The sequence below is a fragment of the Nicotiana tabacum genome, chromosome 5 (assembly GCF_000715075.1).
Source record: "Nicotiana tabacum cultivar K326 chromosome 5, ASM71507v2, whole genome shotgun sequence".
NCBI classification, from domain to species: domain Eukaryota; kingdom Viridiplantae; phylum Streptophyta; class Magnoliopsida; order Solanales; family Solanaceae; genus Nicotiana; species Nicotiana tabacum.
Window position 1 is genome coordinate 20,144,628 of NC_134084.1, and position 26,414 is coordinate 20,171,041.

Sequence of the window (26,414 nt, forward strand, 5' to 3'; positions counted from 1 at the left end):
ATCGGGATCCATCCATCCCGTACCTTGAACCAAGAGAAGGAAGCGAACATACGGTCTATCAATCTTTCGAGGTTGTACTGGCAGAGCAGCGCGAAGAGGGAATACCCTGCCCCCAGCCTTTCTTGTCTAACGCTTCGTTTATGGTAGCCAAAGAGATGATCCGGTACGGATTTAGGCCAGGGAAGGGGCTTGGACGAACCCTTCAGGGAATAACAGAACCTATTACTTTGCCAATCATCAAGAAACCTTTCGGACTAGGTTTCAAACCTACTCCAGCGGACGAAGAATTGGCAAAGAAAAGGAGAAATGGGGGTTGGAAGTTACCTCAACCACTGCCGGATTTATACGCAACTTTCATCGGGCCGAGGTACATTGAAGAAGAAGATGATGAGGTCTTCACCGTTGAGGAAATCGAGGAGATATGTGGGGCAATGAGAGAGATGCTCTATGAAGTCCACATGGTTCAATCAGGTGAAGACACAAGCACTGCTGAGATGTTGTACATGGGGCCGAGCGCCCAACTTCAAAACTGGGAGGCCACGCCATTCCCGACTAGACGGAAGTCCGGGTAGACCTGTCCTGCCACCTTTCTTGTGTCACAAGTTATCTCCAGGACATAACTTGAACGTTTTTTTCTTTTCAATTGTTGCTTTGAATTCCTAGTTGTAAACATTGTTGTCTTCCAACTTTCCAAAGAAAATAATAAAAAAAATCATCATTGCTTTCCTATTCTTTCTTTTGTTCTGATTTTTATCATTTTTTCCTTTTATCTTCCTTTTCAGTCCTAATAATGCGGCTTTAAATATGACATGCTTGCGGACTTCACGCCCAGATCACAATGAGTTATTTAACTGCGAATTAATGAACCCAGAACCAGAATATGATGCGGAAGAGGCTTTTAGGGAGATAAACCGAGAGTTGGAATATTTCGAGAATAAACCTAAGCCAAATCTGAATGACACTGAACCGGTAAATTTAGGAACCCCGGAAGAAATCCGGGAGACCAAGATAAGCATTCACACGGACAAGAAAACGCGAGAGGCGATAATTCAACTTCTTTTTGAATTCAAAGACGTGTTTGCCTGGTCATATGATGACATGCCGGGACTAGGTGTTGATCTAGTGGTTCATAAATTGCCGATTTATCCTGATTGTCCTCCAGTTCAACAGAAGCAACGAAAGTTCAAAACGGAGGTCAGTGACAAGATTAAAGAGGAGATCACCAAGCAGTTGAAAACGGGAGTGATCCGGGTAGTCCAATATACAACATGGTTGGCGAATGTGGTTCCAGTACCGAAAAAGGACGGGAAAACTCGGGTATGTGTAGATTACCGGGATCTGAACAGAGCAAGTCCTAAAGATAATTTCCCGCTGCCCAACATCCGCATCCTCGTTGAAAATTGTGCCAAACACGAGATACAGTCTTTTGTAGATTGTTATGCTGGGTATCACCAGGTATTGATGGATGAAGAAGACGCCGAGAAAACTGCCTTCACCACGCCTTGGGGCACCTACTGCTACCGGGTCATGCCATTTGGTCTGAAGAATGCTGGGGCTACTTACATGAGGGCCATGACTGCCATTTTCCATGACATGATGCATCAGGAAATAGAGGTGTACGTGGACGATGTGATAGTCAAGTCCAGGACGCAGGATAATCACATCCAAGACTTGAGGAAATTCTTCGAGAGGCTAAGAAAGTATGACTTGAAGCTAAACCCAGCCAAATGCGCTTTCGGAGTTCCGTCGGGCAAACTTTTAGGCTTCATCGTAAGCAGGAGAGGAATCGAGCTAGATCCAACTAAGATAAAATCCATCAGAGATCTCCCTCCCCCAAGAACAAAGAAGGACGTGATGAGTCTGTTGGGCAGGTTGAATTACATCAGTCGGTTTATTGCCCAGCTGACAAGCACGTGTGAGCCCATATTCAAGCTTTTAAGGAAAGATGCGGCAGTCAAATGGACGGTTGAGTGTCAAGAAGCCTTCGATAAAGTCAAAGAATACCTTTCGAATCCCCCGGTCTTGGTCCCTCCGGAACCAGGAAGGCCACTTTTCTTGTATCTGACAGTCTTGGAGAACTCTTTCGGTTGCGTCCTCGGGCAACATGACGTAACCGGAAAGAAGGAGCAAGCAATTTACTACTTGAGCAAGAAATTCACCGGCTACGAGGCCAAATACACTCTGCTGGAAAGGACATGCTGCGCTCTCACATGGGTTGCTCAAAAGCTGAGACATTATCTCCAAGCCCACACTACATTCCTCATAAGCAGGTTGGATCCTTTGAAGTATATATTTCAGAAACCAATGCCTACTGGGAGACTGGCTAAATGGCAAATCTTGCTTACGGAATTCGACATAGTTTATGTCACTCGCACGGCCATGAAAGCCCAGGCGTTAGCAGATCATTTGGCCGAAAATCCGGTCGATGAGGAATACCAGCCATTGGATACCTACTTTCCAGATGAAGGGGTAAACACCGCAGAAGTGATCTCGGAGGAAGCACATGTTTGGAAGATGTTCTTTGACGGAGCCGTGAACGCCAAGGGTGTAGGGATTGGGGCAATTTTGATCTCGCCTTCCGGTCAGCATTATCCCGCCACAGCTAGACTTCGTTTCTTTTGCACAAACAATACAGCTGAGTATGAAGCCTGCATCATGGGCATGCATATGGCAATCGATCAGGATGTCGAAAACTTACTGATTATGGGAGATTCTGACCTGATCATCCGGCAAGCTCAAGGCGAGTGGGAAACTCGGGATGTCAAACTTATCCCATACCGACAACATGTGGAGGACCTCAGCAAGCGCTTTACCTCAATAGAGTTCAGGTATATTCCGAGGTGTCACAATGAACTGGCAGATGCACTTGCTACTTTGGCTTCAATGTTACCCTACCCGGGCAACGCCCACGTCGATCCTTTGGAAATCCAAATCAAGGAAAGACACAGTTATTGCAGTGTAATCGAGGCGGGATCAAATACGCAGCCTTGGTACCATGACATCAAGAAATTCCTGAAGACACAAGAATACCCCGAGCACGCTACTGGAGATCAAAAAAGGACCATTAGGCGACATGCAAGTGGTTTCTTTCTGAGCAGCGAATTGTTGTATAAGAGGACCCCGGACCTCAATCTCCTAAGATGTGTCGATATCGAGGAAGCGAGAAAGATCATGCACGAAGTACATGCAGGTGTGTGCGGACCTCACATGAACGGGTATGTCTTAGCGAAGAAAATCCTTAGAGCAGGTTATTACTGGATGACCATGGAAAAGGATTGCTTCAGCTTCGTTCGGAAATGTCATCAGTGTCAGGTGCACAGTGATTTGATTCATGCACCTCCCACGGAACTGCATCCCATGTCTGCGCCTTGGCCATTTGTCGCCTGGGGCATGGACGTCATTGGACCAATTGAACCAAAGGCCTCGAATGGACACAGGTTTATACTGGTTGCCATCGATTACTTCACAAAATGGGTAGAAGCTGTCACTCTCAAGTCGGTCACTAAGAAAGCTGTAGTAGATTTTGTACACTCAAATCTTATCTGTCGTTTCGGTATTCCTGCGACTATCATTACAGATAATGCAGCAAACTTGAACAGTCACTTGATGGAAGATGTATGCGAGCAGTTCAAGATAACGCATAGGAATTCTACTCCTTATCGGCCGAAAGCCAATGGTGCTGTGGAAGCTGCAAATAAAAACATCAAGAAGATTCTGAGGAAAACGATCCAAAGTTCCCGACAGTGGCATGAGCAGTTACCTTTTGCATTATTGGGGTACCGCACTACAGTACGTACGTCAGTAGGAGCAACTCCTTATCTTTTGGTTTATGGGACCGAGGCCGTAATACCGGCAGAGGTAGAGATTCCTTCACTTCGAATCATTGTCGAAGCAGAAATCGAGGACAGCGAGTGGGTTAAGACTCGGTTAGAGCAATTGACGTTGATTGATGAAAAGCGGATGGCTGCAGTTTGTCACGGACAGTTATACCAACGAAGGATGGCCCGTGCTTACAACAAAAAAGTCCGACCCCGGAATTTCGAAGTAGGTCAGCTGGTACTGAGGCGTATTCTGCCGCATCATGAAGAAGCAAAAGGAAAGTTTGCCCCAAATTGGAAAGGCCCATACATCGTAAGGAAAATATTGCCAAGAGGAGCATTGTATTTAGGTGATATCGAAGGAAATGACCCCGACACAGCAGTAAATGCAGATGCAGTCAAGAGGTATTACGTCTAAATCATACTCCAGTGGTCCTGACACGTTGAAAATGGCGAAGGTGTTTATTCCCCACTACTCCCCAAACACTACCCAATTCTCTCTACCAACTTTTGAGCCACTTACAAAACAAAAACAAAAAAAAAAACAAACAAACAAAAAAAAAAAAAAAATTTGATTGAGGCCTGAACTACGTTTGACTTGATTCCGAAAGGATACGTAGGCAGCCTCTCCCTGAGGTTCAGTCACACCAACAATAAAATCCCATTCACTCTGAAATTGAAATCGGGGCACGTCGAGCAGTTTAGAAGTTAGTATCATCTACCTCTCTTTACCAAGCACAAGCCTTCAAATCAATTACCGAATACGGTGGGGAACCAATAAGCGTCACAAATAGAGACCAGCACACTCTGAATTGCAAGAGATAAAATGAGAGAGTCTCGGCGGTGAAAACCTTCGGGCACCACGAGGCGACGGGAGTAGAGAAACCAAATGAGAGAGCTTGTCTAGTAAAAACTTGCAAAGAGTGCTATCAAGCGATGACAGGAAGAGAAATGAGAGAGGTCAGCCGGCGAAAACCCGCAAAGGGCGCTGTTGGCCGAAAAAGAATGACTCCACCCCAAGGAGGTCTCGGCAAAGTTCCACCGGTTTAGAATCACAGATCCGTTCTGGTTCAGGAAAACGCAAGCTCTTAGAAGGTCAGACGTCCAGTCCAAAAAGCATGTCATGTCATTTAAAGCCAGCGTTATCTTCCTCAGATAAGTCTTTCTCATCCCGAAAAGGGTATTCCTTTTCCGATTTGTTTTCCCCTTTCTTTGTTTCTTTTCGAATCCCTTTTGCATTTTAACCCCGAGTTCAGGACACACCGGAAAGAGCAGGTGGCATGGTTTGTTTGCACGGAATCCCGTCTCATGAAGGAAAGCGCCTCATCTCGTTGGTATGATTGCCCAAGCATGATGAATCATGACGTTTGATGGTGTTGCAGAGTAAAGAGGAAAGAGAGAAATCTTGAAATCTTACCCAACAAGTCCGCCTTCGGACAAATCCCCACGGAGTCTCCCCCTGTACAAAACCCCACAGATTTTCTCTTTTAGTACAATCTCCCACAAAGTCTCCCCAGTTAAAAAAAAAAAAAACCCCGTTGGAATTTCATCAGCACATCCCCAGCGAGTCCTTTTGTAAATATTCCCCAATGAGCTTACCCCAACAAACCCTGGGAAACCCGTTTTGAAACAAAAACCTAGCATACCCCATTGTACAGAATCCGCACAAAGAATCCACTTTGTAAATATCCCCCCCACATAGCTTCCTTTTGTACAAGTTCCCACAGAACACCTCCAATAAAATCCCCCTTGAGAACCTTCAATCAAAACGGGACAAAAAAATAAGAGGCCTTACGAGGCAAATCATCACAGAATCCGGAAATACAAGCCTGAGCAGTCTAAAGGTTTCGCCATTCGAATCAAATCAATGGCGGGACTTCGCAACAGAAATAGAGACGTAACAAAGCAATTGGGAACGATCAAGGTCACCGAACCAACCGTCGTTTCCGAACTAACAATTGTTCTTTGTCTGAAAAGTTGAAATAGGAATAATCCAAGACAGCCATGCAAGAAGCGGGTGTCGCCCAAAGAAGAAGGTACACGGGTACAAGAAACATTTTGGCAATAAGGAATTCACTCAAAAGGTAAGTTCCCGCAAAACTCCCTTTTATCTTCTATTAAAACAAGAAAACTCAAAAAATAGATCGTGTAGCATTCTCGAGCTTTATCCCCAGCCAATCAGCATTAGGGTCTTAAACCCTAAACTGAATTTTCCTTTTAATCAGCATTAGAGTTTTAAACCCTAAACTGAATTTTCCTTTTAGTCAGCATTAGGGTTTTAAACCCTAAACTGAATTTTTCCTTTCAGCCAGCATTAGAGTTTTAAACTCTAAACTGAGCTTTTTCATGCAATCAGCATTAGGGTTTTAAACCCTAAACTGAATTTTCCTTTTAGTCAGCATTAGGGTTTTAAACCCTAAACTGAATTTTTCCTTTCAGCCAGCATTAGAGTTTTAAACTCTAAACTGAGCTTTTCCATGCAATCAACATTAGGGTTTTAAACCCTAAACTGAATTTTCCTTTTAGTCAGCATTAGGGTTTTAAACCCTAAACTGAACTTTTTCCTTTCAGCCAGCATTAGAGTTTTAAACTCTAAACTGAGCTTTTCCATGCAATCAGCATTAGGGTTTTAAACCCTAAACTGAATTTTCCTTTTAGTCAGCATTAGGGTTTTAAACCCTAAACTGAACTTTTCCCTTTCAGCCAACATTAGAGTTTTAAACTCTAAACTGAGCTTTTTCCATTCAATCAGAATTAGGGTTTTAAACCCTAAACTGAATTTTCCTTTTAGTCAGCATTAGGGTTTTAAACCCTAAACTGAACTTTTCCCTTTCAGCCAGCATTAGAGTTTTAAACTCTAAACTGAGCTTTTTCCATGCAATCAGCACTAGGGTTTTAAACCCTAAACTGAATTTTCCTTTTAGTCAGCATTAGGGTTTTAAACCCTAAACTGAACTTTTCCCTTTCAGCCAGCATTAGAGTTTTAAACTCTAAACTGAGCTTTTTCCATGCAATCAGCATTAGGGTTTTAAACCCTAAACTGAATTTTCCTTTTAGTCAGCATTAGGGTTTTAAACCCTAAACTGAACTTTTCCCTTTCAGCCAGCATTAGAGTTTTAAACTCTAAACTGAGCTTTTTCCATGCAATCAGCATTAGGGTTTTAAACCCTAAACTGAATTTTCCTTTTAGTCAGCATTAGGGTTTTAAACCCTAAACTGAACTTTTCCCTTTCAGCCAGCATTAGAGTTTTAAACTCTAAACTGAGCTTTTTCCATGCAATCAGCATTAGGGTTTCAAACCCTAAACTGAATTTTCCTTTTAGTCAGCATTAGGGTTTTAAACCCTAAACTGAACTTTTCCCTTTCAGCCAGCATTAGAGTTTTAAACTCTAAACTGAGCTTTTCCATGCAATCAGCATTAGGGTTTTAAACCCTAAAATGAATTTTCCTTTTAGTCAGCATTAGGGTTTTAAACCCTAAACTGAACTTTTTCCTTTTAGCCAGCATTAGAGTTTTAAACTCTAAACTGAGCTTTTTCATGCAATCAGCATTAGGGTTTTAAACCCTAAACTGAATTCTCCTTTTAGTCAGCATTAGGGTTTTAAACCTTAAACTGAACTTTTCCTTTCAGCCAGCATTAGGGTTTTAAACCCTAAACTGAGCTTTTCACGCAATCAGCGTTAGGGTTTTAAACCCTAAACTGAATTTTCCCTTTAGTCAGCATTAGGGTTTTGAACCCTAAACTGAATTCTTCCTTTGTTCGGCGTTAAGGTTTTAAACCCTAAACTGAACCTTTCCCAGCTAGTCGGTATTAGGGCTCCAACCCTGAACTGAGCATGCATATCCTCTTTCATTAATTTTACGAACTTCCTGGTGAATAATTAACGAAATTTTCCTAGTGAAACTGGGGCAGAAAATTTCGTTCGTTTGTTTTCTCCCGCAGGTCTGACCTCGAGCCACATGGATTGAAATGACCCACGAGATGAATCCTAGTTCGGAATCAAAAAAGAAAAAAAAGAAAAAAAAAAGAGAAGATGTCACGAGATATCGGAGTAAATGCAAGAAGGATTGACTCCAACGTTTAATTAAGGGCCTGAACCTTGCCAATCGCGTCTCACTCAGTATCCCAGAGGTTAAACAAGTCGCCGCAACTCGCAGGCATCAAGATTCAGATCGGAGTCTACAAGCAGAATCAGCTAAGACCCAAGATCAAGTCGTAAAAGAATCATAGATAGGAATCTTGTAACTAGCAGTTGACGTGCATATAAGTAGTTAGTTCAGTTTCCAATTTTCGTTTGGTTGTAATAAGGCGGTCAGTGACGTAGCAGTGACAACAGCAGCAGCAGTAGCAGCAAGCATTGCAGTCCCATGGTAGTCCCAGCTACCAAAACTTCTCGAACTACATTGACCTGATTCCTGTTTAGCCCAGGATATGTAGGAAATCTTTGAAGCAAGATTCGGTCAGATCTTTCAAAAAAAAAACATGCTTCATACAGAGTGGTCCATAGGCAAAAATCGCTCATACACGCTCACTTTATCTTTGCACGAAAACTCTTCGTGTTTCCGAACAAAGAGGGGCAGCTGTGAGCACGTGATTTTTGTTTCGCACGACAATCGCTCCAAAAAGAAATAAAAAAATAATAATTTGCCCTGCTGTACAATTTTTGGATTTCTGTGTGGCACCTTGTTGATTTATTTGTGACTTCGGCCCATTTTTATTTATTTACTTTATTAAAACAAAATTCAAAAAATATATGTGTCCTGCATAATTCGAACCGTAATCCGGTCGTTAAATAGAAAATCATGAATAGGCATCTTCGTCCGTGATTTTATTTTGTTTGACTTTACCTGTTTTGAAATATTTTAGTGTGTGTGCAAATAATTGTATTGAGTGTGTATTTAATTTTAATTTGATTTTTTGGCTTAGTTTTGTTTTAAAATAAATAAGAAAAAAAAAGAGAAAAAGAAATAAAGAAAGGACCCTTCCCCTTTCGGACTTGGGCCAATTTTAACAAAATTGGCCCAAACAAACAGCCCAAGACCCAGGCCTGCCCGGTCCAGGCCACCTGATGCCCAGGACGTCCAAACGACGACGTTTTAGTCCAGTGTGATCTGGGCCGTTGATCTCAGATTGATCAACGGCCAAGATCACTTCCCCACAACCCATTGAGGAACCCGACCCGTTCACACCCGGACCGACCCCAACCCTCAACACTTGAAACGACACCGTTTCACTTAAGATCATCAGATCCAAACCGTAGATCTAGAGTGATCTAACGGTTGAGATCAATCCACCCACTAACTATATAAGCCCAGATCCTTACCCTGCCCCCCCATCCGACACCCCAGCCTCCGTCTTCAACCTCATCCTCATCAAACCCTAGAGCCGCCCCTGTATCCCCCACCATGAAAACCGGCGGCATGAACGCCGGTGACCTTCCCCTTAACACCCTAGAACCCCCTTGCCATCCTGGACATGGATCTGTTAACCATGTAGTTCGAATCATCCCCTAGGTCCTCGAATCTTCATTTGAAGATTCGAGTCAAAACTCGGTTTACACCAACCAACCCCAGCTTCACACCAGACACTCCCCAGACCCTCCTCGTGACCAAACCATACTTGGTTTGGTCCGAATCTGACCAGGGAAACATGAATCCCGGATCTGAGTTTTGGAACTTTGTAGCTCTTCATCACTGGCCCATGTCCGGCCGAGCCTAAGAGATTAAGGTCTAATGGACCTTAATCGAAGTGTTTCTCATCTGAGAAACACTTCGATTAAAGTCCATTCAGCCTTAAGAGAGGTCTGTCCAAATCCGGGTTCAAACTTTTAACTTTTCAAGTTTAAGGTGAGTCTGCTTTCTTTCCTTTATTTGTTTTAGTCCGTGTGATTTGTTTTAAGAGTCTATTCATATTTGTTTTAAATTTTATCGACTTTTGTTTGTCCACTTTACTTGAACCTCTGTGTTTGTCTGAATCCCCCCTCCTATTCTGATAAGGCCTGTGTATTGGTTGTATTCCAAATTTGTACTGACTAACTGATTCCTCGAAGTATAATTCTGTTTAATCAGTATAAGTCGAGTCATGTGTCCTATACTTTTGAATGTCTGATTTTTGGCTACGATTGTGTATGTTAATGCTAATATAGTCGAGTCGACATGTGTCGTCAATTAGTTTCAACTGTCTGAGCAAAGTAAATCGATTTGCTTCTGTTGAACATTTGTTGAATCAATTAAGAACCAGTTTTGTTTACTTATAGCTGTTGAATTGGATCAGTAGTGCTTAAATTCTGAATCAGAGGGCATGTGCACTTGTGCGCAGCATGTGTATTGGTGCACCTTATGTGTTTTGTGCACAGCCTGTTTTCCTGCATAAAAGGGCTTTTAATTTTAAAATGGTTTGACAGCATATGCTGTCAGACATATTCTACTGCCCATACTTGCTTTTAGTTAATAAAATGGAAAAGTTAAATCTGCCAGGGAAGGATGGGGTTTTAATACCTAATTAGCTAAAGTGGAACTGAAAAATGGAAGGCACATGGGAGGGTACGATGATATTCTAAAACAGGCTGTTAAAAGGGGTGGTGTTGGGGCTTATAAGAGGGGCACATTGAGAGATATAGGAGGGAGAATCAGAGGATATAGAGAGGATTAGAGGGGAAAAAGAAAAAAAGAGATAGACTGTGAGGAATTCTTTGAAAGAGAGAGCTGGAATACACACTGATAGAGACACACAGACAGAGCACACAGAGATAGGGAGAGATACTAAGAGGGAATATCTGAGAGTTCAAATTTTTTGGAAACAGAAAACTGGAAAAGAATTTTTGTCTGATAACTCAGACAGACAAAACCAGAAGTTGCTTCCTTTCCTCTTGTTTCTGACTTCACTAAATCTGGACCTGTTCTGTGCAACATTGATTTCTCACAACTGAGTCTGCTTGTTTGTTGTTTGTTCTACTCGAAAGTTTGGTTTAGTTGGGGTTGATCTCACTCCAATTGTTTTGTGAGTTGTGGTTGCTACTCTACTGTTTCTTGTTGCTGTTGCTATACTGCCCTGCTGCTATTGTTAGTGCTGTTACTGCTGCCGCATTTGTTCATTGTTACTCTACTGATTGCCCTCTTCTTCAATTGCAAATATTCCCAGGTACACAACCTTTGAACCATGTATTGTTGAAAGTTTGAAGTTGAAGCAGAAATAAAGAAATGAACATCAGTTTATGTTATAGCATTGGTGTAAAAGGATAGTTCGAATGTTAGTTGGGCCTGTATTTTTACTGCAAACTGCAAATATTCTGTATAAACTAGCATACATTCTGTTTAAGATGAACTGTTAGATAGCATGGCTCAACAGTAATGACAGTATGACATAGACAACATGTTTGATTTAGTATACATTCAGTTCAGTATAACACTTGTTTGGTTTAGTTATGACTCTATAACATAGAGTCATGGTAAGCACTTGTATGTATTTTGCCTAGACCACTAAATTGACAAATCTGTGGTACTAGGTCCGGGATAAATATATCCCAAACAAAACTCTCATGCGGTCGCATTAAGAGTTTCGCTATGAAGGCCAGCTTTCCTGTTAGATTATGTGCTCCAATATAAGTTCGATGTCGGGTCTCGGTATAGATTCCTTGTTTCGAAATAATGTGATGAATGTTGAGGGAAGCTAGTAGTCGTTTTGAGGTCAATTAGTCGTAATTTTCCTAATAAAACAGCCAATTTCGTTTATCAATTTCAAATAGGTTAGAGTTAAAAACAGAACTTGGAGGTCGTTAAATATAACTCAGTATATGTTGTTAGTTTGCTTGCAATCTCACTTAGCAAATTAATAAGAGCGTTCACTCGATGAAGACAAAGCATGAGGTGACTCTCACCTCATAAATATTCAATCGGGTAATCAAACAAACTTAGGTTCGGCAAACATAATAAAGATTCAGTCTGTATTTGTTCAAATAAGCAAGTTCGGTATCATCTTTCTTTTAGAGACACACATAGTAGAAATGTCGTCACTGTAGGATACCTTTCTAAAATAAAGAGACGAGCCTCGCCAAATAAAAAATGCAAATTGCGGGGCCCTCGATAAATAACCATAATAAATATTTTAGAATTCAGGCTAGGCCGTTTAGCGAATCTCACGGTCCTCCACTAAATAATAACGCGCTAGACTCTTCAGGCACGGTTTAAGTAAATTATATTCTTAAATTCGGGTGCACATTGATGTGACCCAAATTCAAATCTCAACGAAGTCGAAATGTGTTAACAACTACGGGTGCATTGATTGTGACGTGGTTCGAGATGCATTTTCACGACGTTGCAATTCTATAAAAATAAATGATAATGATAAAAGCGGTTTTAAACTTAATAAAAGCACATATAGTCATAACATGTACTTGAATCAGATATTTAGCCATTATAACAATTTAAGCGACCGTGCTAGAACCACGGGATTCGAGGGTGCCTAACACCTTCCCTCGGGTCAACAGAATTCCTTACTTAGAATTTCTGGTTCGCAGACTTCATTTGGAAAAGTCTAAAAATTCCTCGATTTGGGATTCAAGATAAACCGGTGACTTGGGACACCAAAAGCCAAACCTTTCCCAAGTGGCGACTCTGAATTAAATAAATAATCCCATTTCGAATATTGTCACTTAAATTGGAAAAACTCCACCCGCGCATCTTAACCCTTCGGGGCTGGGCGCGCAAAAAGGAGGTGTGACAGTACTTAGAGTTGGACTTGTGACTTTTCCTTGAGAGAGATAAGTGTATTTCCATTAACCTCATTCTGAGTGCGACTATCCTAAAAGTGAAGTTTGCTTAGGGAGAGTTGAGGATGTGTGAGTTTGGGTTCAACAATGACCAAAATAATAGAAAAGAGTTTCTTTGATGTGTTAAGTCAACTCTTGATGCTCTTGTGTCGCACTAAATCCATGGTGTTCAAAAGAGTGAATGTTGTTAATGATTCATTTGAATTGAAGGAAATTGTTAGTCCTAATTGATGCTAGATGAGGTCATTTTAGGTCGGCTGAATTTTTTTGGATTGACTCTTAAGGGGTGAGTCTTATTTTGTTTGCTTGAGGTCAAGCAAAAGCTTAAGTTCGGGGGAGTTGATAACTAGGGATTATGATGCAATTTACACACCTTCTTGCTTAAGTTTTGATTAGAAATATGTACAAAATAGTCCCAAAGGATCACATGTTGTACTTGATTGCAGGGTTTGGTCAACAAGGTGATAATTTGTCAAAATTCAACTCAAAAAGGAGTAAAACATGCACAAGTACCAAGAACAAGGCCAAGATCAGTCTAACAAGATTAGTGCGGCCGCACACCATTCTGTGCAGTCCGCAAAGATGAAGTTCAGAGAGCATGCAATTCAGGCAGCCATGCAATGCGACCGCAGAGTATTTTATGCGGACCGCATTGACTTCATTGCAGCCGCACTCACCACTCTTGTCAGCATATCAGTAGGATTCTCTGTAGTATGAATTTTATTCACCGTGACTCCACCTTCTTCTATTATTTCTCGTACGAAATGATATCGAACATCAATGTACTTCGTCCTTGCATGATAAATTTGGTTCTTCGCTAATTGAATAACACTTTGACTATCACAAAAAATTGTGATATTTTTTTGTCCAATACCAAACTCCTTTAGCAACCTCTGAAGCCAAATTGACTCATTCACAACCTCTGTAATATCCATGTACTCTGCCTCAATTGTAGACAAAGCAACTGTTGACTGCAAAGTAGACTTCCAACTAATTGGTGTCTTTGCAAAAGTAAACACATAACCAGTAGTTGATCTTCGTTTGTCCAGATCACCCGCAAAATCTGAGTCACAATATCCAACTACAGATTGATTGCCTTCCTGCTCAAAAACTAACCCAACATCTACAGTATTATGAATATACCGTAGAATCCACTTCACAGCTTGTCAATACTCCTTTCCTGGATTATGCATATATCTGCTAATAACTTCAACAGCTTGTGAAATATCAGGTCTCGTATAGACCATTGCATACATCAAGCTACCAACAACATTTGCATATGGTACCCTTGACATATACTCCTGTTCAGCTTCATCTTTTTGGCGACATAATAGTACTTAGCTTAAAATAGGGAGCAAGTGGAGTACTAACTGGCTTAGTCTTCTCATCTATGCCAAAGCACTATAGTACTCTCTTCAAATATTCTTTCTAAGATAAACAGAGTTTCTTTGAACGTCTATCTCTTATTATCTCCATGCCAAGAATTTTCTTTGCCTCACCCAAATCCTTCATCTCGAACTCCTTCTTCAGTTGAATCTTCAACTTATCAATTTCTTCCGAATTCTTGGAAGCTATCAACATATCATCAACATATAGGAGAAGATGAACCATCTTCAAGCTTGCGCAAATACACACAATGATCGTATTTGTTTCTTTTGTACCCTTGCCGCAACATAAACTTGTCAAATTGCTTGTACCATTGTCTAGAAGATTGTTTCAATCCGTACAATGATTTTTCAAGTTTGCATACCATATTTTCTTTTCCAGCAACTTTGAATCTTTCTGGCTGAGTCATGTAGATTTCCTCCTCCAAGTTTCCATGTAAAAATGCAGTTTTTATATCTATCTGAACTAGTTCCAAATCCAACTGTGCTACCAAAGCCAACATAATTCTAATGGAGGAATGTTTTACAACTGGAGAAAATACTTTATTGTAATCAATTCCCTTCTTTTGAGCATATCCTTTGGCCACCAATCTTGCTTTGTAGCGAACATCTTCTTGGTTAGGAAATCCTTCTTTCTTTGCAAATACCCATTTGCACCCAATTGCTTTCTTTCCTTTCGGGAGATTGGCCAATCTCCATGTATAATTCTGATGAAGCGATTGTATTTCATTATTCATGGAAATCCTCCACTTATCTTCTTATAACCTTTGGACTGCGTCTTTATAAGTGGTAGGAACATCATCAGCTACAATTGAGGCGGCACAAGCAACCGTCTCTATAAGACGACATGTTTTGTTATTGTCCTTTTTGGCCTGCTAGTTGCAATTGATTCAAGTTGTTGTTGAGGTTCCTGAGTTGGAATCTCCCACTCTACTGGCTCTTCTTCCAGAGGATAATCTTCATTTGTTTCTTCCTCTGCTTCTTGTATAGGAAAAATAAATTTTCCCTCAAACTCCACATGCTTAGAAGCACCCTCATTTTGTTTGGTATCTTCTGTTACCTTATTTACCATAGCAGATTCATCAAAGTTAACATCCCTACTGAATATTAATTTCTTTGTCATAAGACACCATAAGCGATATCCTTTTACTCCAGAAGTAATCCCTATAAAAATAGCCTTCTTTGCCCTTGGATCCAATTTTGACGCTGTCACATGATAATATGCAGTTGAGCCAAACACGTGCAAAGAGTCATAATCTACAGCAGGCTTTCCATACCATTTTCCAAATGGTGTCTTGCCATCAATAGCAGCAGATGGTAAGCGATTAATGAGGTGTCATGCATATGTAATTGCCTCAGCCCAAAATTCTTTGTCCAAGCCAGCATTGGACAACATACACCGTACCTTCTCCAGCAAGGTCCGGTTCATACGTTCTGCCACTCCATTCTGTTAGGATGTATGTCCGATAGTAAAGTGTCGGACGATGCCATCATTTTCACAAACCTTATTGAAATGATCATTTTTGTATTCATCTCCATTGTCTGTGTGAATACACTTGATCCTCCTGCCTGTTTGATTCTCCACCATCATTTTCCATTTGAGAAAAATTCCCAACACTTCATATTTCCTCTTCATTGTATACACCCACACTCTTCGGAAAAAATCATCAACAAAGGTTATAAAATAGTGCTTCCTACCCAATGAAGGTGTTTTGGAAAGACCCGAAACATTAGAGTGTACATAATCCAAAATGCCTTTAGTATTATGGATCTATGTACCAAATTTAACTCTTGTATGTTTCCCTTTGACACAATGCTCACAAAACTCCAAGTTGCAAGTCTTTACTCCTTTTAACAATCCTTGATCTGATAGAGTTTTCAAGGATTTTCCTCCAGCATGTCCCAAGCGCATGTGTCATAGTCTGGTTGTTTCTACCTCTTTTTCATCACTAGATGTCAGTGTCGATGTCCCAATAACTGTACTACCGCGATAACGGTACATGTTATTGTTCTTCCGATTGGCCTTCATTACCACTAGTGCACCAGAGCATACTCTCATCACTCCATTTTTTGCAATGATTTTGAACCCTTTTGATTCTAGGGCTCCCACAGAGATGAGATTCTTCTTCAAATCCGGTACATATCGAATATCTGTTAATGTTCTGATCATTCCATCATGGTTCCTTAATCATATTGAACCAATGTCATATGCGGTAAGAGGGTTGTTATCCGCTGTGTGGATGACTTCATATTCTCCTTCTTGAAAATTTACGAATCGGTCCCTGTTGGGACACATATAATAGCTACAAGCCGAGTCCATCAACCATATGTCTGATGATATTGATGACTCTGTTGTAACTAATGAGAAGTATGAATCATCCCAATCAGCTACATTTGAATCCATAATGGCCTTTTCATTATTATGTTTGGCCTTATTCTTCAACTTCGGACAGTCTTTCTTCCAGTGCCCATTTTCTCGACAAAAGGCACATTCATCTTTGATGGGTCTAGATCTTAACTTAGATCTTCCTTTCTTTGTCCTCGTTTGATTTTGAGGACGACCCTTCACAACCAGTGATTCTCCTTCTCCGCCCTTCTGTTTTTCTCCCTTTCTTTGTTCATAGCTGTACAAAGCCGAACAAACTTCTCTGAGAGAAATTTCGTCATTCCCATGGAGTAGAGTAGTTTCAAGGTGCTCGTACTCATTAGGAAGTGACCCCAACAACATCAAGGCCAAGTCACCATCATCAAAAGTTGCATCCATATTTTGCAAATCTGTGACCAACTTATTGAAACTGGTGATATGTTCATTCATCGTGGTACTAGGAACATAGGTGAAGCGAAACAGTCTCTTCTTTATGAATAATTTATTTTGACTGTTTTTCTTCAAAAATTTATCCTCCAGTGCTTTTCATAATTTACTTGCAGAAGTTTCCTTTGTGTATGGATATTTCTGCTCTTTAGCAAGGTATGATCGAATGGTACCGCAAGCAACACGATTGATAATTCTCCAATCTTCTTCTCCAATAACATCTGTTATTTTTTATTCAATGGCAAGATCTAACCCTTATTGAAAAATGACATCTAAAACCTCGCCTTTTCACATCCCAAAATGTCTTGACCCGTCAAAAATTTCTACCGCAAATTTTGCATTTGACACAATTCTTGTCATAAGCGAAGATGCCAATGATGACGTATTGTTGACACTTGATGTAGATTCTTCTTGTTTATTGTCTCCCATCTTTGACACAAATATTATTTAATAGCTGACGACACAAATCAAGATTATTTCCTTTCTGGTATGGAAGATCAGACTAAGCTGCAACCACAGAGCATACTCAGACAGAACCTTGACTCAGTTACCAAGATAAATCTTTTCTAATGTGGAAGATCAGACTATGTTGCAACTACAGAGCATACTTAGACAGTACCTTGGCTCTGATACCAATTATTGCGGAAGCCAAAGGTATATAGTGTGAATGAGTCACAACTACTATACCAAAATTATGGCAGCCACTAAATAATAAATAAGACAATAATACAACGATAAAAGAAACACCAGAATTTACGAGGTTCGGCCAATTTTGTATACTTCCTCGGACACAACCAATATTTTATTCCACTCCAAAAATACAAGTGAAATAATACTAAAGAGAGAAAATACAAATGATTTAAGAAGATAAGCAGACAAATGAGAGGTGTGTTTAAATCCTAAACATTAGGCCTTGGAAAAAATCCCAAACAAAAGTGTCAACCACCAATGTGAGATATTTGACAACTTCAACAAAAAGAGCTACAAATTTCAGAATGGACTGCCTCTAATGACTCGTTTTCCAACCTATAGAAAGTACTTGTGCAACCGTGTTGGAAGCTAGAGGAAATCCCTGATAGTTTTGGAAGCAAGTGTACGATGCAACAGATTGAGGTAAGGTCATGTGGCGCCTCTGCTGTAAATGCTGCTTTGAAAATTAAGGAAATGCAAATTGAGGAGATGGGAAATTTTGAATTCAAGGTCAATATTTGGAATTGTGGAAGTCATGAGATTTGATTAGAAGGGTCAGGTTCTTGAATTATAAGTTGTGCTATGCATGAATGAAAGGCCCTTATTGTAATTGGCTTGATCTCAGAGTTAGATATAAAGAGGTAGATCACAGGTCTTTTCTCTTTCAAGTAGCTTTTCTTTTTTTGTGAGATATTATTCATTTTAAGGGGAGCCTTGGCGTAATTAGTAAAGTTGTTGTCATATAACCAGGAGGTCACGGGTTCGAGCCGCAAAAACAGCTTCTTGCAGAAATGTAGGATAAGGCTGCGTACAATACACCACTATGATCCGTCCCTTCCCGGCACATAGCAGTCCGAGGATATCGTTCATTTTCTGGTATCATTTTCTTGTTCTACCAGACTATTAGGAGCAACAACTAGAGTAATTTTTCCTGTCCGCCGTACGTGCTGCTTTCAAAATTAAGAAACAACAAACTGAAGAGATGGTGAATTCTGAGATCATTAGCTGGCGGTGCAAGTCATGAGATGGTTATTTAGTTTGTATTTTCCATTTGAATTATGTATTTGATTATGGTACTTAAATTTTTAAACGGCCCCAGTTCCTGCTTTCGGGTCTTTGAGTCAACTCAAATCTCTAAAGATTGATGTCACTAGGATGTTGACATATCCCTCAAGCCTCAAGAAATTAACTTTGGCATATCTTGAGCTCCCTTAGAGTAAAATTTCCTACGTTGGTAGTTTGTCCAACCTTGAAGTTCTTAAACTATAAGGAACTAGTTTCAAAGGGAGAAAATGGAACGTTAAACGGGGAGTTTTCTAATCTTAAAGTTTTTTTTAAATCTTAAAGTTTTGAAATTAAAGAAACTAGGACTCTCGGAATAGACCGCCTCATACTCGATTTTTTAATTTTTAAAAAATATAAATATACATATAGTACTACTAATCATTAATCACAATCTTTGAAATAAAAATATTTAAAAAAAGTTTGAAAATATATTATACTACAAAAGATAACTATTCAAATCCTAAGTGCTCAACAACTTTTCTCTAGTTATATATTAGTGGTCTCTTCTTGAAAAGAGGTTTCTGATTTTTTTTCCCCCGTATCTTCCAAAATCAAAACAAAAAAAAAAACTTTTTTTAAAAGCAAAAGCATAGGTATTCACAAGTCTAGTAATGCGTCTTAAACTAGCTACTTGTACACTATTCCGAAGCATCATTATTAATTGCAAACTGATAATAAGAACGTCTCATGGGTAATTTTTTTGATAATAATTACAACTATAAACAGATGCCCCAACGTGTAATGTCTTAATTTCCTTTAAACTTTAATCTTCTAGTTCTGAGATAGATCTTTACTAACATAAATGTCTGCATGCATGTACATACCATTCAGAGTTGAAAGATTGAAAGTTGTGAGACATAAATAACATCATATATTTAGGGATTTTATTACATGCATTTAAGCCAATAAAGTTAATTCCCAGCCAGAAGGTCTCTTAGGAAGAGGACATAACTGGAATTAGGATCGAGCCCCCAAAAACGCGGAACTTGTCTCATGCCTTATATAGCTATTCACTTTCCTCTCTCATTCCGATGTGCGATTCGCCTAAGTTGACATATACAACCCTTCTTAAAGAGCTTGCCAGTATTTCTTGACCCACCCTCCATGGGCATCACATAAATTATTCCAAGTTGTTGAGTGGTCAACTAATTTTCTTCTCCTCGTCAGTTGTGCAGATGCAAAGTAGAAAAAAAAATTGACGCAACTTGCAACTACGCATATAAACTACAAATTTAATAGTACTAGATTTAAAACATAATATATACAAAAAAATGCCTACTCTGGAAAGTGGGGAAGGGCCAAAAGCCACGGGAATCAATCAAGTGGTACTATATCAATCTTATCATGCTCAATTAATTTAAGAAGAGGTATTAGAAAATTAAAAGATGACAAAACTGTTTTCTGTAGCTAATAGAACTTTTCGTTTTCCTTTGGTAGGTGGTAATAATTTAACTAAAGATTTCTGCACTTCCCTTACTGGAGCTCATCAGTACTGACTTTTCATCCCTCTTCCATTTCCCTCCACCATTAGAAAGAACATCAAGTTCATTAAAGCAAAGGAAACGATGGTCGGCTTTGAGAGAGAGACTGAAATGCTTATGGATCAACTTGTGACTGGACCTCGGCAATTAGATGTGATCTCAATTTTCGGAATGCCAGGACTAGGAAAAACAACTTTGGCTAAGAGATTGTATGATCATGAATCTATTTCAAATCGCTTTGATATTCGCTTGTGGTGTTGTTCTTCCCAATCTTATGATAAGAGATCTCTCTTGTTTGAATTACTGAATCATATTTGTAAACTTGATACTAGTACCAAAGAAAAGAGTGATGATGAGCTAGCTGAGATGCTCTACAAACATTTGAAGGGAAAGAGGTACCTTATTGTTGTCGATGATGTGTGGAGTTGTGAGGTATGGGATGATATAAAGAGACCATTTCCAGATGACGATAAAGGAAGTAGGATTATTTTGACGACCAGACTTGAATCAATCGCCACATATGCCATGATCAATTCGAGTCATCATCACCTTCGCCTGTTCACAGAAGAAGAAAGCTGGATGCTAATGAAGGAGAAGGTATTCAAAGAAGACAATTGTTATTGTTCTCAAGAACTCGAGGAGATCGGTAAGCAAATAGCGAGTAAGTGTGGAGGATTACCCCTGGCAGTTGTATTGGTCGCTGGCCTTCTTGCAGAACATGATAAGGAAGTAATTTACTGGGAAGAAGTCGGCGAAAGTTTGAAGTCAAAAATAAAAGGTTGCATGGATATAGTTGAATCGAGCTACCAACACTTACCCATTCATTTGCAAAGATGCTTTCTCTACTTTGCTTCATTTCTAGAGGACCATCAAGTTCCTGTTCAAAAACTGATACGACTGTGGATCGCTGAAAATTTTATTGAAGCAAGTAGTACATCAAAGAGCTTAGAGATGATTGCAATGGATTACATGATGGATTTAATTAGGAGCAACCTAGTGATGGTGGCTAAATTAAATTCCTTAGGGGAGATCAAAGCAGTCCATATTCATGATTTAATACACGAATTTAGCTTGGTGCAAGCTAAGAAGGACAACTTTTCGCAGAGGATAAATGAGTAAGTAAATTTAATGTTTCTTGTTGCTGTGAACTTGTGATAATGGCACTTACCTTTCTTTTCTTTCGTGAACCAGAGTAGGTGAACTTTATTCTTCTCGCGGAAGTTGGCTGAGGAGAATTGGGTAAGTAAAATCAATTATGTGTATCTTGTTGCTGCTTATCATGATAATGCCTCGATCTGATGCTTCTTCTCCTGCCTGAACCAGACTTGGTATATTTCCATCTTCTGAGAATCGTTGTAAACGTGTGAATGTTTTAGCACCTTGTCAAGTGCTTCTTGGAGATAAATTTAGCTTTGGACGAAATATCAACACCTTACGGTTCCTTTCCAGTGTAAATTCTCCTTTTGTTGATTATGATTTGACTAAATCCTGGAAACATCTCAGAGTATTAGATTTGGGTTCCGTAAAGCTGTGTAGGACAAGTGTAGATGCATTACAATATCTAATTCATTTGAAGTATTTGGAGCTGCAGTTGTACTTGTACTTTGATCACATTCCAAATTCAATATGCAACCTGAAGGAGCTAGAGACGTTTATAGTGACAGGAATTTATGGTCAAGCCTGCAATCCAAAAACCATTTGGGGCATGACAAGCTTGAGGCATCTGCATATAAATGATCTTTATATAGATCTGTGGCCAAGTGAGCAATCCGAAAACCAATTAGAGGATCTTGACAATTTACAAACATGTTCTGGTATGGTTATTTATCCTGGGGGAGTGGGGGATCTCCAGTATTTTATGAAAAGATTTCCCAATCTTGAAAAGCTCAGTTGTCAATTGTATGGTTCAGGAACCCCTTCTGGCAATTTCTTTCCTGCTTTTGAAACTCTCAGCCAGCTTAAATCTCTCAAGATTGGTGTCTCTGGGGCGGTGGTAGATCCCTATGGTTTCGAGGACTTCACGTACCCCTCAAACCTCAAAAAATTAACTCTAGTATATCTTAGGCTCCCCTGGAGTAAACTTTCAACCATTGGCAGACTGTCCAACCTTGAAGTTATGAAATTAGAAGAAAATTCTTTCATCGGGAGAAAATGGGACGTTAACGATGGGGAGTTTCCTAACCTTAAGGTTTTGAAATTAAAGAAACTAGGATTCTCAGAATGGACTGCCTCTGATGACTCGTACCCTAACCTTCAGAAAGTACTGGTGCATAGTTGTTGGAGCCTAGAGGAAATCCCTGAATGTTTCGGAAGCAATTGTACGCTGCAACTGATTGAGGTTAGATCATGCGGAGACAATGCTGTAAAGTCTGCTTTGAAAGTTAAGGAAATGCAAATTGAGGAGATGGGAAATTCTGAATTCAAAGTCATTATTTCTAAGTGAAAGTCAATAGTGTTGATCGCTAGGGTTGTTCATTTAGGTATGCAAGGCCTCCTGTAATTGGCTTGATCTCAGAGTTCAATTCCTACTATTAGACTGTCTAAAAGAAGAATTCTTTTTATTGGCTCTTTTTTAAAATATAGTGATTCATTTGCCGATGTTAGTTTCTTTTTCCGCAAGAGCAGTAACATCCATGTTATTCTTTATCATTTGATTGAGCAGATGCTTCTTTAAGGAGCTTAATTCAAGCTACTATGTCTTGTTGTGATCAATGCATGGCCTGAGACTAACTTCTTTTACTTTTGGTTTGACTTCAGTACTATAAAGTAACAGTTCAATCCAAGATAAATACCAAATAATGAAGGTTCTGAAGCATATGGCAACCTGTACAACAACTATGAATTGCGGACTAATATAGGTGCAGTTTCTTTTTCTTCCCCTTCTTATCAAACATTGTAACAGCTACTAATAATGAGAAATAACCACTGAAAACATTTGCATTAAAGAAAAGAGTTTAAGGTGGCCAGTAGAACTTCTTGGGGGCAGAGGCGGACCCAGTGGCGGATGCAGTATAGAACCCACTGAACCCAGTTCTTTCAACGCAGAGCATAAATTTATGTATAAAAAATTACTAAAATTGCAATAAATAATAGATATGAACCCATAACTTTAAATACTAAACCCGTAGAACTAAACTCCTAGATCCGCCTCTCGGCGGACCTATGCTATACATAGAGGGATCATCGGTACCCGTAAAGTTAGGAAAAAAATTTCATGTATACATGTATATGTCTTTAGAAAATAATGATATATTAGTAGTGGACATCCTATATACAAAGTAGATTTTAGTTGACTCAAAAAATGTACCCATGACCTTCAAATTCTGTGTCCGCCTCTACTTGGGGGTGTTATCCAGTTGCAGATATATCAGGAATATTGCTTAATAATACATACTATCCTTTTCACCATCTGTTTTGAACTTGGAATTCATGTCGCAGCACAGCTAGACATTAGAGTATCAGTGAACACCATTAGAGTATGGAGTTGCACTCATTCAGGGGCCAATATTCCTTTCCTTTCATCTTTCAATTCAAGTGAAAAATCACACTCAGATGGGTAAAAGCCGGTTGCAGCAACTATAGAGGCGATGTTATTAATCATTGACTTGACCCATGCAAAAGGTGAAGTAGCTTTTGCAGAATTGCAATTTATAAGCTGTAAAAGATCAAGTTCTTATGAACTATAGGGGGTGCACCAAACCCCTTCAAATGAACCTTTTCTAATATTGATCACACCTTAATCAAGATTAAAATCGAATAATAGCACATTAAAAGTACTAGATCAACCAAATAACAGGAGGTCCTTGCATACCATGTGTAGCATCTGCTTTAATTTCCAGAACATAAAACAAGGTTATCTAACTGAACGACTCGTCTGATCAAGACTATTGACTTTCATTTACAAATAATGACCTTGAATTGAGAATTCCCCATCTCCTCAATTTGTGTTTCCTTAATTTTGAGGGCAGCATTTACAACAGAGTAGCGACATGATCTTACCTCAATCATTTGCATCGTACACTTGCTTCCAAAGCTTTCAGGGATTTCCTCTAGGTTCCAACACCATTGCACAAGTACTTTCTGTAGGCTGGGATACGAGTCATCAGAGGCAGTCCATTCTGAGATTCGTAGATCCTTTAATTTCAAAACTTTAAGGTTAGGAAACTCCCCATCCTTAACGTCCCATTGTCTCCCTCTGAAGGCATTTCCTTCTAGTTTCAGAACTTCAAGGTTGGATAAGGTGCTGATGGTTAAGATTCTACTCCAGGGGAGTTCAAGACATGCTAAAGTTAATTTCTTGAGGTTTGACGGATATGTAAAGTCTTCAAAACCATAGGGATCTACCAATTCCCCAGAGACACCAATCTTGAGAGAATTCAGTTGACTAAGAGAGTCAAAACTAGGAAAGAAATTGCTAGACGAGTTTCGTGAACTATATAATTGACAACTGAGCTTTTCAAGATAGGGAAATCTTTTCATAAAATTTTGGTAATACACCCCAGGAAAAATAACCAGATCGGAACATGTTTGCAAGTTGTCAAGATTGTGTAACGGCTGATAGGTATATAGAGGAGTTATATGCAGATGTCTCAAGCTTGTCATACTCCAAATGGTAACGGGAATGCAGGGTTGATCATGGTATCCAAACACTATAAATGTCTCGAGCTTCTTCAGGTTGCATATTGAATGTGGAATGTTATGAAAACACAACTGTAACTCCAAATACTTCAAATGAATCAGATGTTGTAAAGCATCTACAAGTGTCTGACGTAGCCTTACGGAACCCAAATCTAATACTCCTAGATGTTTCCAAGTCAAATCATAATCAACAATAGGAGAATATACACTAGGAAGGAATCGTAGGGTGTTGATATTTTTTCCAAGTCTAAATTTTTCTCCAAGAAGCACTTGAGAAGGTAAAATATTCACGCGTTTAAAGCGACTCTCAGACGATGGAAATATACCAAGACTGGTTCAAGAAGAAGAAGAAGGATCAGATCGCGAGGCAATATAATGATAAGCAGCAACAAGATACATATAATTGATTTTACTTACCCGATTCTCCTTAGCCAACTTCTGCGAGATGAACAAAATGCACCTATTCTGGTTCAAGAAAGAAAAGAAAGGTAAGTGCCATTATCTCAGCAAGAAAAAAACACAATTAATTTTACTTACCCATTTATTCGCAGCAAAAAGTTCTCCTTTTTAGCTTTTACGAAACTAAATTCATGTACTAAATCATGAATATGGACGGCTTTAACTTCCCCTAAGGAATTTATTTTGGCCACCATTACAAGGTTGCTGCTAATTAAATCCATCAAGTAATCCATGGCAATCATTTCTAAGCTCTTCGATGTACTACTAGCTTCAACAAAATTTTCTGCCATCCATAGTCGTATCAGTTTTTGAACAGGAACTTTCTGGTCTTCTAAAAATGAAGAAAAATAGAGAAAGCATTTCTGCAAATGAATGGGTAAGTGTTGGTAACTCGATTCAACTATATCCATGCAACCTTGGATTTTTGATTTCAAACTTTCACCAACTTCTTGCCAGTAAATTACTTCCTTATCATTTTTTGCAAGAAGACCCGCCACCAATACAATTGCAAGGGGTAATCCTCCACACTTACTCGCTATTTGCTTACCGGTCTCCTCGAGTTCTTGTGGACAATAATTGTCTTCATTGAATACTTTCTCCTTCAGTAGCATCCAACTTTCTTCTTCTGTGAACAAGCGAAGGAAATGAGGACTCGAATCGATCATGGCATATGTGGCGATTGATTCAAGTCTGGTCGTCAAAATAATTCTACTTCCTTTATCATCATCTGGAAACGGTCTCTTTATATCATCCCATGCCTCTTGACTCCACACATCATCGACAACAATAAGGTACCTCTTTCCCTTCAAATGTTTGTAGAGCTTCTCAGCTAGTTCATCATCACTCTTTTCTTTGGTACTAGTATCAAGCTTACAAATATGATTCAATAATTCAAACAAGAGAGATTTCTTATCATAAGATTGGGAAGAACAACACCACAAGCGAATATCAAAACGATTGGAAATAGATTCATGATCATACAATCTCTTAGCCAAAGTTGTTTTTCCAAGTCCTGGCATTCCGAAAATTGAGATCACATCTAATTGTCGAGGCCCTGTCACAAGTTTCTCCATCAGCATCTCAGTCTCTATCTCAAAGCCAATCATCGCGTCCTTTACTTTAATGACTTGATGTTCTTTCTCAAGATAGAGAAGGGAGGAATGGAAGAAAAGATGAACAGTCAACAATAAGCTCAAATTTGGTTCTTTGATTTGAAACTAGAAGGATAAGCAATGGGAATACTACAAAGAATGTAAAGAGAAGACTTTTAATAAATGCTGTCCTCAAGAAGTGGGAAA

The 26,414-nt window shown here is 39.5% G+C and overlaps 2 protein-coding genes across 2 annotated transcripts; one reads left to right on the plus strand and one right to left on the minus strand.

Moving 5' to 3' along the window:
* The first annotated feature begins 20,070 nt into the window (after window positions 1-20,070).
* LOC107774200 (putative late blight resistance protein homolog R1B-16) lies at window positions 20,071-22,731 on the plus strand. Its single transcript, XM_016593676.2, has 3 exons — window positions 20,071-21,134; window positions 21,211-21,258; window positions 21,343-22,731. Exons 1-3 carry the CDS (start codon window positions 20,104-20,106, stop codon window positions 22,460-22,462), a joined length of 2,199 nt encoding a protein of 732 aa, XP_016449162.1. The 5' UTR covers window positions 20,071-20,103; the 3' UTR covers window positions 22,463-22,731.
* Window positions 22,732-23,115: 384 nt separating this feature from the next.
* On the minus strand, window positions 23,116-26,410 carry LOC107774201 (putative late blight resistance protein homolog R1B-14). The gene is made up of 3 exons (XM_016593677.2): window positions 25,195-26,410; window positions 25,075-25,122; window positions 23,116-24,988 (listed from the first exon to the last, which is right to left on the minus strand). Exons 1-3 carry the CDS (start codon window positions 26,220-26,222, stop codon window positions 23,914-23,916), a joined length of 2,151 nt encoding a protein of 716 aa, XP_016449163.1. The 5' UTR covers window positions 26,223-26,410; the 3' UTR covers window positions 23,116-23,913.
* Window positions 26,411-26,414: the final 4 nt, after the last annotated feature.

Bases quoted from the DNA above. Each gene is read 5' to 3' on its own strand.
- LOC107774200 (XM_016593676.2), top strand. From the start codon at position 20,104: ATGGTCGGCTTTGAGAGAGAGACTGAAATGCTTATGGATCAACTTGTG. The intron at 21,135-21,210 runs GTAAGTAAATTT...TTCGTGAACCAG, and splicing joins TTTTCGCAGAGGATAAATGA to AGTAGGTGAACTTTATTCTT. The intron at 21,259-21,342 runs GTAAGTAAAATC...TGCCTGAACCAG, and splicing joins AGTTGGCTGAGGAGAATTGG to ACTTGGTATATTTCCATCTT.
- LOC107774201 (XM_016593677.2), bottom strand. From the start codon at position 26,222: ATGATTGGCTTTGAGATAGAGACTGAGATGCTGATGGAGAAACTTGTG. The intron at 25,123-25,194 runs GTAAGTAAAATT...TTCTTGAACCAG, and splicing joins TTTTTGCTGCGAATAAATGG to AATAGGTGCATTTTGTTCAT. The intron at 24,989-25,074 runs GTAAGTAAAATC...TTCTTGAACCAG, and splicing joins AGTTGGCTAAGGAGAATCGG to TCTTGGTATATTTCCATCGT.